The 13,784-nt window shown below is 45.5% G+C and overlaps 1 protein-coding gene across 1 annotated transcript in view; it reads left to right on the top strand.

Annotated features, from left to right (window-relative positions):
• The first annotated feature begins 620 nt into the window (after nucleotides 1-620).
• The window catches only part of LOC129831466 (nuclear factor of activated T-cells, cytoplasmic 1-like), a 62,951-nt gene continuing 49,787 nt past the window's right edge, over nucleotides 621-13,784 (top strand). The window contains exons 1-3 of the mRNA XM_055894872.1: nucleotides 621-1,056; nucleotides 3,805-4,843; nucleotides 5,042-5,201. Coding sequence (XP_055750847.1) covers nucleotides 1,038-1,056; nucleotides 3,805-4,843; nucleotides 5,042-5,201 — 1,218 coding nt within the window. The 5' untranslated portion in view covers nucleotides 621-1,037. The remainder of the gene's footprint in view (nucleotides 1,057-3,804; nucleotides 4,844-5,041; nucleotides 5,202-13,784) is intronic.

The raw sequence follows: 13,784 nt of genomic DNA on the forward strand, positions 1-13,784 counted from the left end.
CACTAAAATCATAATAAACACTGAAAACTAAAATAGTGTGTTATTGTTATGCATATTATTATTCATAATAATAGGGGAGGGGGGAGTAGTAAAAATGTTCCCCAAAAGGTTCTTCAAAAGGTTATTTGAGGAGCTATTAAAAGGGGTTATTTGAAGAACATATAAGGGTTCCCCCACAGTTTCAATTTGAAGAACCCCTAAGGATACTCCAAGAAGCTTTTATTTTTAGATTATTATTTTTTGTAAATATTATTTTTTGATGCGCCTTAGTATGTTTAAACTCCAGGAAGAGTAGCTGCTGCTTGGCAGCAGTTAATGGGGATCCCAAAAAAATAGAAATAGAAATGGCATATCCATTATCTGATCTTCCTTCTCATGCTCTTTACATGTAAATATTGCATTTCATTTTCCACTAGCCTGCAGCGCTCTCTGAACAGCAACTGTCGCTGCCAGCCCAGCTAATCAACCACGTGTGGAAGTAGCTGAAAACCACAGTGAGTGGAGTGAATCTCAATTAAACGTATCTGCTGGTCAGACATGGAGATCAGCATCACTGGTCAAGGGGCGGTGCGCTTGCGCTGAAGGTGATCCCCGGGTTTATAATCGCCAAGGAGCTCTCTGCAACCAAGCAGTGCGTCACACATGCCCAGACCAGCTAGGATCCCCTTCCACACAATCAATCAGGTATTACAAATCAGTCGCTCAAATAATATTTACTCTCCATGGGAATCGTACATTGAATCCCGTCCCTGCGTTTTGATTTCTTTGCTTTATCCAATTGTATCCAAAAGTGTTTCACTCTGCAGATACGATTTGTATTTTTCTTCGAGTCGCTTTTAAAATAATCTACATTCATTTTTTCTTTCTCATTAAGCAGATTTGCCATAGTTTCGAAGTGTTGTTAGAATATAGCGAGAGCGCATCACCATCATCATTAGAGACCCAAAGCGAAGCTTTATGGCTATTGGATAACGCAGACCTGCGGCTGTCTTCAAAGTTCGATTTCGGACGTGCGGTTACCTTGTCTGTAGGAAAAAATGAAATCTGCTGAAGAGGGTGAGTAGACTCTTCCTGTTACTTTTGAATGTCAGACTGCGTTTAATAGTAATATTGCATTCATAAACGATAATTCCATCGACATCTGAACGGATGATTTTGCGTGTTGGATAGCTGCCTGTCTTGTCTAGTGGTGCACTTTCTCTTCAGGTGTCTGTGAATGGGTTTCTCCTCTGTTTCGATGGTCTACTATTATACAGGTATGACAATGTAGAAGCGTACTGAATACTGAGATGATTATAGGATATGCTAACAATAAGACGTAGCCTAATTTACATAAACAAAAATATAAACGCAACATACAACAATTTCAAAGATTTAACTGAGTTATAGTTTATATATTTATAAGTAAATCAGTCAATTGGAATAAATTAATTGGTCCTAATCTGTGCATATCAATACAGTCATGTGAATTGAAATTGAATAAAAAAATAGGAACAGCATGGATCAGAAAACAAGTCAGTATCTGGTGTGAACCCCATTTGCCTCACGCAGCGTGACGCATCTCTTTCACATTGAGTTGATAAGGCTGTTGATTGTGGCCTGTGGAATGTTCTCTCACTCCTCTTCAATGGCTGTGCAAAGTTGCTGGATCCTAGCTGGAACTGGAACACGCTGTCGTACATGTCGTTCCAGAGTATCACAAACATGTTCAATGGGTGACATGTCTGGTGAGAATGCAGGCCATGGAAGAACTGGGACATTTTCTTTCAGCTTCCAGGAGTTGTGTACAGATCCTTGCGGCATGGGGCCGTGCATTATCATGCTGAAACATGAGGTGATAGCGATGGATAAATGGCACAGCAATGGGCCTCAGGATCTCGTCACTCAGTATCTCAGTGCATTCAAATTGCCATCAATAAAATGCAATTGTGATTGTTGTCCGTAGCTCATGCCTGCCCATACCATAACCCCTCCGCCACCATTGGGCACTCTTGACAGCGTTGGCATCAGCAAACCGCTGGCCCACATGACCCCATACACGCTGTCTGCCATCTGCCCGGTACAGTTGAAACCGGGATTCATCCGTGAAGAGCACACTTCTCCAGCTTGCCAGTGGCCATTGAAGGTGAGCATTTGTCCACTGAAGTGGGTTAAGACACCGAACTTCAGTCAGGTAAAGACCCTGGTGAAGACAACGAGCATGCAGATGAGCTTCCCTGAGACGGTTTCTGACAGTTTGTGTGGGAATTCTTTGATTGGGCTAACCCACAGTTTCATCAGCTGCCTGGGTGGCTGGTCTAAGATGATCCCACAGGTGAAGAAGCTGGATGTGGAGGTCCTTGGCTGGCATGGTTACACTTGGTCTGCGGTTGTAAGGCCGGAAGGACGAACTGCCAAATTTTCTAAAATGATGTTGGAGGCGGCTTATGGTAGAGAAATTAACATAACATTATCTTGCAACAGCTCTGGTGGACATTCCTGCAGTCAGCATTACAATTGCGCACTCCGTCAACATCTGTGGCATTGTGTTGTGAGACAAAACTGCACATTTTAGAGTGGTGTTTTGTTGTCCCCAACACAAGGTGCTCCTGTGTAATGATCATGCTGTTTAATCAGCTTCTTGACAATCATCACCTGTCAGATGGATGGATTATCTTGGCAAAGGAGAAATGCTCACTAACAGGGATGTAAATACGTCTGTGCACAATTTGAGATAAGCAATATTTTTGTTAGTGAAAAAAATGCAGGGATCTTTTATTTCAACTCATGAAACATGGGACCAACACTTCACATGTTGCGTGTATATTTTTGTTCAGTATATATCCATGGTAGCTACTTACGTTATGAAATAAATATTTGGTTTCATCAAAAGGTTTATATATAGTACCCATTAAAATTGTATGTATTGAGGTGAAAAATGGTTTATACTGTACATATTGGGGATATGTTTATATTGCCTTAAGGAATGATGCACTTTGAAACACATGGGTCTTTATTATGAGAGCTACATTACATTATGAGGCACCCCTCCTATGAGTAGGGAGTGGTGGGTGTGGCAGCGGTGGCACAAAAGCTCTCATTCAGGATGGTTTACTCAAATTGGTTATCCAGGCCTCTCTACCTTTTCTTGCATAAGTAAACAGACCCCATTTGAAGAGAAATTGACCCAAAATGCACAGTGTTTCAGTGTGTAAGTCTAGATTTAATACAATTCAGTCAGAGAGAGCACACAACTACCAGTGGTTCTCGTTGGTAAAATGGCATCTTCTATGCAATCCATTTAGAATTGACATGGAGACATTGCAAAGCTGTGACACCACTGTGATGTTAAAGGTTATTACATTGTGATTATGTTGTGGGAGTCATGTGGTGGTGCACTGATGTCATGTCTTTATGGTTGCCTCAGTAGTCTCTTAATTCACAGCAGACAGGAGCTCTGGCGACTGCATGCTGTCTGAGACTGGACTGGTTTTAAGAGCTGACTAGTAAGATTACTCAGGTCCGTGTACCCTTAACCATCCCTTCCCCCATTCTCCTCTGTCTGTGCCACATGGGTAGTCAGTCTGTCTCTTATGCCCTCATACCCAGTGAGGGAGCTGGCATCTTGAACCTCCCCTGTTGGGCACAGATTGCACCTTTTAGTCATGTAAACAAACTAGCCATGTGGCACCCCATCATGAGCAACACCATCACAGCAGCTTTCTTTGTAATTAACTGGCAACTACAGTATGTCTTTCAGTGTGTGAGCCAATGAGAGTATGTATGGACCATAATTCTAACTCATTCTATGTATTTGCTTTTCAGATAAATACAGCCACACCCCCAACATCAGTCTCTCCCTGGGCAAATCCTGCCTGCCCTCCCAGTACCAAAGTCTCCAGTCTGGCCCCACCATCTCAGTGTCCATCAGCCAGCCTCCCAGCTACAGCGCCCAGAACGACATGAGGACAGTGGGTTACTACTCATCCCCTAGCATCCATCCAAACGAGGCCCCGGTCCTCGAGAGCCCTCGTATTGAGATCACAGCCTACGGGCAGTTTCCTGAGGAGGAGGTGGAAGAGAGCAACAACCTTCCTGTGCCTAAACAGGTCAACTCCATTGTGACCCTGACGTTGCCCAACGCAGATGGCTACCGTGACCCCAGCTGCCTCAGCCCGGCCAGCAGTGTGTCATCACGCAGCTGTCACTCCGAGGCCTCGTCCTACGAGTCGGGCTTCTCCTACAACTATGAAAACTCACCCCAGAACTCGCCCTGGCAGTCGCCCTGCGTCTCGCCCAAGGGCTCCTCCTCTCTCGCCCTGCCGGGTGAAGCTTGCACCCATGCGGGCTCCCCACATAACTCCCCCTCTACTTCCCCCCTCACCAGTGTCATGGATGACAGCTGGATGGGCCAGCGAGGCTCCAGGCCCAACTCCCCTTGTGGTGGCAAGAGAAAATACAGCTTCAACGGAACCGCAACCTACAAGTACCCCTACTCCCCCAACCATTCCCCTGGGCCGTCCCCTCACACCTCCCCACGCCTCAGTGTCACAGACGAGTCCTGGATGCCTAACAACACCAACCAGTACACCAACTCAGCCATAGTTGCAGCCATCAACGCTCTGACCACAGACGGTGTGGCAGACCTGGGGGAGGGCATTCCTCTGAAGGCCCGGAAGACCAGCCTGGAGCCTGGGGAAGTCTGCCTGAAGGTAGAGCCTGGAGGAGAGGAGCTCAGCCCTGGGGAGCTTTGCCAGGATGAGTACTCCTCCCGCCTGCCCTTAAAGAAGGAGAACTACTGTGGGAGGTTACTGGATGTGCCATCGCACCCATACTCATGGTCCAAGCCAAAGCAATATGTCAGGTAAGCTGATGCAAGACTTTGACTGACTGAAATAATATTCATTATAAGGTTGACAGCTCCAGACAACTAAACTTTATTGAGGTCAAATAAAGTCAATTCAGAAATATCCATTATGAGGAAACATCCCAGCAAAGCACTGACAATCTGCAGTTGTGTCTTGCTAGATGGCAAACGGTAAATATACCCTCTCCATCTTAGCCCATCTCTGCCAGCCCTTGACTGGCAGCTGCCATCCAGCTCCGGGCCGTACAGCTTGCAGATCGATGTGCAGCCCAAATCTCACCACCGCGCCCACTACGAGACCGAAGGGAGCAGAGGGGCAGTCAAGGCTCTGGCAGGAGGACACCCTGTGGTGCAGGTCTGCTATCCTCCTTATACTAACATACCGTACTGTTAAAATAGAGTAGTCTGCATGTAATACCATTAGCCCTATCACTCCTCTGCTTACCACTTTCTCCAACCTATTTCTACGATCACTTTCTCTCCAACTTATTTAAATCTCCGGCGCTGAAATAGGTTAGTGGTTATGTGTTTTTAACTTTTTCTTTTTATCATTACAAGTCTATAAAGTTATTCGAAAGACGTCATAGTTCTGAATGAAATACCATAGGTATGCTATTAGACAGACCAGTCCGCTCAGTCAGTTCCTGTCCAGACGAGGGTGACTCAAACTTTTCCATTACGTCTCAAGTGCAGGCAGACAGTTGCAAAGCGAGGTAATGTGACCAGTAAAGCTTAGTCATGAGATTAAACCACAGTAACTTTGGTGGTCGAATCAGAAGAAGTATTGAGAAATAGTAATTCTTGGACTACAAGGCCGGTCTTCCCAATCATTGCACCACATCACTGACTTGACTTCAACCTCTGAATAAACCACAGAGTCTACTGTGAGAAGGGAAAGTAAGTCATCAAAGGTGTCTGCAGGCAAAGTTAGAATGTGTTGAGTGGTATCTAGCCGGTTGAACATCTCACATATTCTTGTGCGGTGACACCCCAAAGTTTGCGACCACCCTGAGAATCCAACCAGTAGGCTACAGTGGGGCTGAATGGGAACCTGGGAACGTAGCTATCTAAGCATATTGAACAATCCCATGTGTCTAAACACCAGCATGCACATCTGTGCTGGGTAGTTTTTCTCTGTGATTAGGTGCTAATGATTTAATGACATGGGGTCTGGGTTACTCTCATGATGAAATGGAGAGGGTGCTCTTTTGAAAACCTCCACCTCCCTCCTCTTCCCTCCCTCCCCCAGCTTCTGACCAAACACACAGACTTCCCTTTGTTTAGGAAAGTTCCCGCCTGTAATGCTGACATCATCCACAGTGGCTTCCTATGGAGACAGCCTGACCAGGCCGGGCTCAAACCACACGTTTTTGGCAGTCTGACGGAGATGTTAGAGGAAACCTCAGAGAAGGCCGCTCAATCTCCCTACACTCTTAGAAAAAATGGTTCCAAAAGGGTTCTTCGGCTGTCCCCATAGGAGAACCCTTTTTGGTTGCAGGTAGAACCGTTTTGTGTTCCATGTAGAACCCACTGTGGAAAGGGTTTTTACTTGGAACCCTAAAGGGTTCTACCTGAAACCAAAAAAGGTTCTCCTATGGGGACAACCGAAGAACCCTTTTTAGGTTCTAAATATAACCTTTTTTTCTAAAAGTGTATCTTCCTGATTACATGGTACACTCTGTGGGCTGTGGACACTGGCTGACTGGTCCTTCTCGCTGGCTCTTCCTATGAGTCAAACCTTGACCAAACTGTGCAGAGTTTGTTCTGGAAGCTGCTTCAGTTCCCTCCTTGTCGAGTACAGCTTTCTGTTCTTTTCGAATGCCACGGCTGCTGCTGCAAGCCACATGCGCCATTTTGCAGATGGCAGACTGAGTAATGCTCTTTTATGGCGAAAATCATTAACTAATGTAAAATATAGTGAGTGAAAATATCTAAAACTGGCCAAAGATAATACTGTAAATGAGGATGTGTATTGTGTAACCATCCCTTGGAGCTGGAGGGGTGGAGAGAGAAATAGAGAGAGGGTTGCCCTCTCCCCTCCTTATTTTCCTCCCTCTCTGGTGCCATGAGCGGCCAGAGTCTTGACATTCCTCTAGTGGGTGATAATACGATCTAGGGAGGGGAGACTGCACTGCCAGTGCCAAAACGAGCTAACTCTAACTCCATCACACACTCCCTACATCCTAAATAAACAGCATTGCTAGGCAGCAACCTATTTCCTTACACAAATATACAGAGCGTTTGCAGGCTCTTAACCCTCAAAGGGATGACATGTTTTGCCTATTGCTTTCCCAACCTAAGCTTAGTTAGCGACCCTCTCCACATCTTCCAGTGATGGAGGTTTTAGGAAGCTCCATAGCTTCCTATAACATGTGGTGGTTGCGGAATCAAGGACCCCTGGAGCCCTGCTGTGATGGAGAAGCACCTGAATGCTCACACAGACAAGCCGGTTCTCATTTCCGGGCCTCTACCAACAATAGGTAATGGAACACATATTTTCCGACAAGATAGAACTGCCAAAGGGGGCGGAGTTGCAATCTACTGCAGAGTTCTGTCATACTATCCAGGTCTGTGCCCAAACAATTTAAGCTTCTACTTTTAAAAAGCCACCTTTCCAGAAACAAGTCTCTCACCCTTGCGGCTTGCTATAGACCACCCTCTGCCCCCAGCTGTGCCCTGGACACCATATGTGAATTGATTGCCCCCCCATCCATCTTCAGAGCTCATGCTGTTAGGTGACCTAAACTGGGACATGCTTAACACCCCGGCCATCCTACAATCTAAGCTTGATGCCCTCAATCTCACACAAATTATCAATGAACCGACCAGGTACAACCCCAAATCTGTAAACACAGGCACCCTCATAGATATCATCCTAACCAACCGGCCCTACAAATACACCTCTGCTGTCTTCAACCAGGATCTCAGCGATCACTGCCTCATTGCTTGCGTCCGTAATGGGTCTACGGTCAAACGACCACCCCTCATCACTGTCAAACGCTCCCTAAAACACTACAGCGAGAAGGCCTTTCTAATCGACCTGGCCCGGGTATCCTGGAAGGATATTGACATTATTCCGTCAGTGCCTGGTTATTCTTCAAAAGTGCTTTCCTCACAATCTTAAATAAGCATGCCCCATTTAAAAAAAATTGAACCAGGAACAGATACAGCCCGTGGTTCACTCCAGACCTGACTGCCCTTGACCCGCACAAAAACATCCTGTGGCGTACTGCATTAGCATTGAATAGCCCCTGCGATATGCAACTTTTCAGGGAAGTTAGGAACCAATATACACAGGCAGTTAGGAAAGCAAAGGCTAGCTTTTTCAAACAAAAGTTTGCATCTTGCAGCACGAACTCCAAAAAGTTCTGGGACACTAAAGTCCATGGAAAATAAGACACTTCTCCCAGCTGTTCACTGCACTGAGGCTAGGAAACACTGTCACCACCGATAAATCCACGATAATTGAGAATTTCAATAAGCATTTTTCTATGGAAGGCCATGCTTTCCACCTGGCCACCCCTTCCCTGGTCAACAGCCCTGCACCCCCCACAGCAACTTACCCAAGCCTCCCCATTTCTCCTTCTCCCCAATCCAAATAGCTGATGTTCTGAAAGAGCTGCAAAATCTGGACCCCTACAAATCAGCAGGGCTAGACAATCTGGACCCTTTTTCTAAAATGATCAGCCGAAATTGTTGCAAAACCTATTACTAGCCTGTTCAACCTCTGTTTTGCATCGTCTGAGATCCCCAAAGATTGGAAAGCTGCCGTGGTCATCCCCCTCTTCAAAGGGGGAGACACTCTAGACCCAAACTGCTACAGACCTATATCTATCCCACCCTTCCTTTCTAAGGTCTTCGAAAGCCAAGTTAACAAACAGATCACCGACCATTTTGAATCCCACCGTACCTTCTCTGTTATGCAATCTGGTTTCAGAGCTGGTCATGGGTGCACCTCAGCCACTCTCAAGGTCCGAAACGATATCATAACCTCCATTGACCATCGATAAGAGACAACGATGTGCAGATGTATTCATAGACCTGGCCAAGGCTTTCGACTCTGTCAATCAAAAGTAACAGTCAGTATCAGGTGTGGCCACCAGCTGTACTAAGTGCTGCAGTGCATCTCCTCCTCCTGGACATCACCGGATTTGCCAGTTCTTGCTGTGAGATGTTACCCCACTCTTCCACCAAGGCACCTGCAAGTTCCCAGACATTTCTGGGGGGAAGGGCCCTAGCCGTCACCCTCCGATCAAGCAGGTCCCAGACGTGCTCAATGGGATTGAGATCCGGGCTCTTTACTGGCCATGGCAGAACATTGACATTCCTGTCTTGCAGGAATCACGCACAGAACGAGCAGTATGGCTGGTGGGATTGTCATGCTGGAGGGTCATGTCAGGATCAGCCTGCAGGAAGGGTACCACATGAGGGAGGAGGATGTGTTCCCTGTAACGCACAGCGTTGATATTTTCTGCAATGACGACAAGCTCAGTCCGATGATGCTGTGACACACAGCCCCAGACCATGACGGACCCTCCATCTCCAAATCGATCCCGTTCCAGAGTACAGGCCTCAGTGTAATGCTCATTCCTTTGACAATAAACTCATCTGACATTCACCCCTGGTGAGACAAAACCATGACTCGTCAGAGAAGAGCACTTTTTGCCAGTCCTGTCTGGTCCAGCAACGGTGGGTTTGTGCCCATAGGCGACTTTGTGACCGTTGATGTCTGGTGAGGACCTGCCTTACCACAGGCCTACAAGCCCTCAGTAAAGCCTCTCAGCCTATTGCGGACAGTCTGAGCACTGATGGAGGGATTGTGCATTCCTGGTGTAACTCGGGCAGTGGTTGTTACCATCCTGTACTTGTCCCGCAGGTGTGATGTTCGGATGTACCGATCCTGTTCAGGTGTTGTAACACGTGGTCTGCCCTGCGAGGCCGATCGGCTGTCCGTCCTGTCTCCCTGTAATGCTGGCTTAAGCGTCTCACATTCCAATTTATTGCCCTGGCCACATCTGCAGTCCGTATGCCTCCTTGCAGAATTCCTAAGGCACGTTCCCGCAGATGAGCAGGGACCCAGGGCATCTTTTGATGTTTTTCAGAGTCAGTAGAAAGGCCTCTTTAGTGTCCTAAGTTTTCATAACTGTGACCTTAATTGCCCACCGTCTGTAAGCTGTTAGTGTCTTAACGACCGTTCCACAGGTGCATGTTCATTAATTGTTTATGGTTCATTGAACACGCATGGGAAACGGTGTTTAAACCCTTTACAATTAACATCTGAAGTTATTTGGATTTTTACGAATTATCTTTGAAGGTTATCTTTTTTAATTTTTTTTATGAGTTTATATAGCCACCATGGGGGGGGGGTTGTATATGTGAAATCAACTCTTGTGGCATCATGTTCCCTAAATATCACTTTCCCAATTTTTTTGTTGTTGTTGTGCTTTTGGTTATAAAGTACTTACAAAAAGTATTCATACCCCTTGACTTTGTTGTATTACAGCCTGAATTCAAAATTGATCTGTTTCACCTGTCTTTGTGCTTGTCTCCACCCACCTCTCGGTGTTGCCCATCTTCCTCATTATCCCCAGTGTATTATATACCTGTGTTTTCTGTCTGTTGCCAGTTCATTTTGTTCATCAAGGCTACCAGTAGTTTTCCCCTTGCTCCTGTCTTTGTTCTAGTTCCTGTTTTCAAGGTTTAGACAATTCTACCTTCCGTTTCTGTACTTGTCACACCACCCTGGATTATTGACCTCTGCCTGCCCTGACTCCGAGACTACCTGCCGTTCTGTACCTTTTGGACTCCCTTTTGGACTTTTGTCTGCCCCCTGTTCTAGTAATACACGTTTGTTACTTGACACTGTCTGCATCTGGTTCTTCCCTAATTCTTGATATAGACCCACTATCTCATAATGACAAAGTAAAGACATGTCTTTAGAAATCCGTGCCTATTTATTGAAAATGAAATGCAAAAATATCTCATTTACGTAAGTATTCACAACCCAAGAAACACCTTTGGCAGCAATTAGAGCTGTGAGTATTTCTGGTTAAGTCTCTAAGAGCTTTGCATAATATTTGCACGTTATTCTTTTAACAATTCTTCAAGCTTTGTGAAGTCGGTTATTGATCATTGCTAGACATCCATTTTCAAGGCTTGCCATAGATTTTCAAGCCGATTTAAGTCAGAACTGTAACTAGGCCACTCAGGAACATTCAAAGTCATCTTGGTAAGCAACTCCTCATATATATTTATATATGACATCAATGATCATGAGGAAGGTGAGGGATCCGCCCAGAACTACACGTCAGGACCCGGTCAATGACCTGAAGAGAGCTGGGACCACAGTCTCAAAGAAAACCATTAGTAACACACTACGCCGTCATGGATTAAAATCCTGCAGCGCATGCAAGGTCCCCCTGCTCAAGCCAGCGCATGTCCAGGCCCGTCTGAAGTTTGCCAATGACCATCTGGATGATCCAGAGGAGGAATGGGAGAAGGTCATGTGGTCTGATGAGACAAAAATCGAGCTTTTTGGTCTAAACTCCACTCGCCGTGTTTGGAGGAAGAAGAAGGATGAGTACAACCCCAAGAACACCATCCCAACCGTGAAGCATGGAGGTGGAAACATCATTCTTTGGGGATGCTTTTCTGCAAAGGGGACAGGACGACTGCACCGTATTGAGGGGAGGATGGATGGGGCCATGATCTTCCCTCAGTAAGAGCATTGAAGATGGGTCGTGGCTAGGTCTTCCAGCATGACAACGACCCGAAACACACAGCCAGGGCAACTAAGAAGTGGCTCCGTAAGAAGTATCTCAAGGTCCTGGAGTGGCCTAGCCAGTCTCCAGACCTGAACCCAATAGAAAATCTTTGGAGGAAGCTGAAAGTCCGTATTGCCCAGCGACAGCCCCAAAACCTGAAGGATCTGGAGAAGGTCTGTATGGAGGAGTGGGCCAAAATCCCTGCTGCAGTGTGTGCAAACCTGGTCAAGAACTACAGGAAACGTATGATCTCTGTAATTGCAAACAAAAGTTTGCAATTACTTTTTTGCCCCACTATATATATATATTTTTTTAGACTTGTGTTTTAGGTCATTGTCCTGCTGAAAGGTGAATTTTTCTCCCAGTGTCTTTTGGAATGCAGGGTGAACCAGTTTTTCCTCTAGGATTTTGCCTGTTCTTAGCTCTATTCCGTTTTTTTTTTAATCCTAAAAATCTCTGTAGTATTGGCCAATGTCAAGCAATACCCATAACATGATGCAGCCAACACCATCCTTGAAAATACAAAAAGTGCTACTCAGTAATGTGTTGTGTAGGATTTGTTCCAAACATAACGCTTTGTATTCAGGACATAAAGTTAATTTCTTCACCCCATTTGTTGCAGTATTACTTTAGTGCCTTATTGCAAACATGATATATGTTTTGGAATATTTTTATTCTGTACAGGCTTCCCTCTTTTCACTCTGTAATTTAGGTTAGTATTGTGGAGTAACTACAATGTTGTTGATCCATCCTCAGTTTTCTCCTATCACAGCCATTAAACTCTGGAACTGTTTCAGTCACCATTGGCCTCATGGTAAAATCTTTGAGCGGTTTCCTTCCTCTCCGGCAACTGTATTAGGAAGGACGCATATATGGCTGTGTAATGGCGTCGGAGAGGATGGCTGCTGTTGTTATTGGCTCTTAACCAACTGTGCTATTTTGTTAGTTTTCTTTGCATTGTTTGTAACTTACTTTGTACATAATGTTGCTGCTACCATCTCTTATGACTGAAAAGTGCTTCTGGACTTCAGAACAGTGGTTACTCACCTTGACTTGTACGAATACTTTTCTTTAATGAAAGGGATTTACTCCAGACACCCCAACAGGCCCTCATCCCCATCTTTCGCAGGAGAAAGAGACGGCGATTTTGCAGAAGGAGATCTGGGTGCAGTGTGAGGATCAGGCGACGAGTGGCTAATCTGCCTTTGCCATCTGTACTATTGGCCAATGTACAATCGATGGATAATACATTGGACAAACTAAAAGCACATATATCCTACCAACGGGACATTAAAAACTGTTATATCTTATGTTTCACCTAGTCTTGGTTGAACGAGGACATTTAATAACATACTGCTGGCCGGTTACACACTGTATCGGCAGAACAGCAGCCGCTGGTAAGACAAGTGGTAGTGTTCTATGAATATCGGTAAACAGCTGGTGCACGATATCTAAGGAAGTCTTGATGTTTTGCTTGTCTGAGATAGTGTGGTCTACAGCTTGTGAGATACTGTATCTACCTAGAGAGTTTTCATCTGTATTTTTCGTAGCTGTCTACATACCACCACAGACCAATGCTGGCACTAAGGCCGCACTCAATGAGCTGTATACCGCCATAAGCAAATAGGAAAACACTCATCCAGAGGTGGCGCTCCTAGTGGCTGGTGACTTTAATGCAGGGAAACATCTGTTTCAGCTAATTTCAATCGGAATGTTAAATGTGCAACCAGAGGGGGGAAAAAACTCTAGACCACCTTTACTCCACACACAGAGACGCCTACAAAGCTCTCCATTTGGCAAATCTAACCCTAATTCTATCCTGATTTCTGCTTACAAGCAAAAATTTAAACAGGAAGCACCAGTGACTCGGTCAATAAAAAAGTGGTCAGATGAAGCAGATGCTACGCTACAGGACTGTTTTGCTAGCACACACTGGAATATGTTCCGGGAATCTTCTGATGGCATTGAGGAGTACACTGGCTTCATCAATAATTGCATCGATGATGTTGTCCCCACAGTGACTGTACACACATTCCCCAACCAGAAGCCATGAGTTACAGGCTACATCCGCACTGAGCTAAAGGGTAGAACTGCCACTTTCAATAAGCGGGACTCTAACCCAGAAGCTTATAAGAAATTCCGCTATGCCCTCTGACGAACCATCAAAGAGACAC

The sequence above is a fragment of the Salvelinus fontinalis genome, chromosome 32, assembly GCF_029448725.1.
Source record: "Salvelinus fontinalis isolate EN_2023a chromosome 32, ASM2944872v1, whole genome shotgun sequence".
Taxonomy (NCBI): Eukaryota; Metazoa; Chordata; class Actinopteri; order Salmoniformes; family Salmonidae; genus Salvelinus; species Salvelinus fontinalis.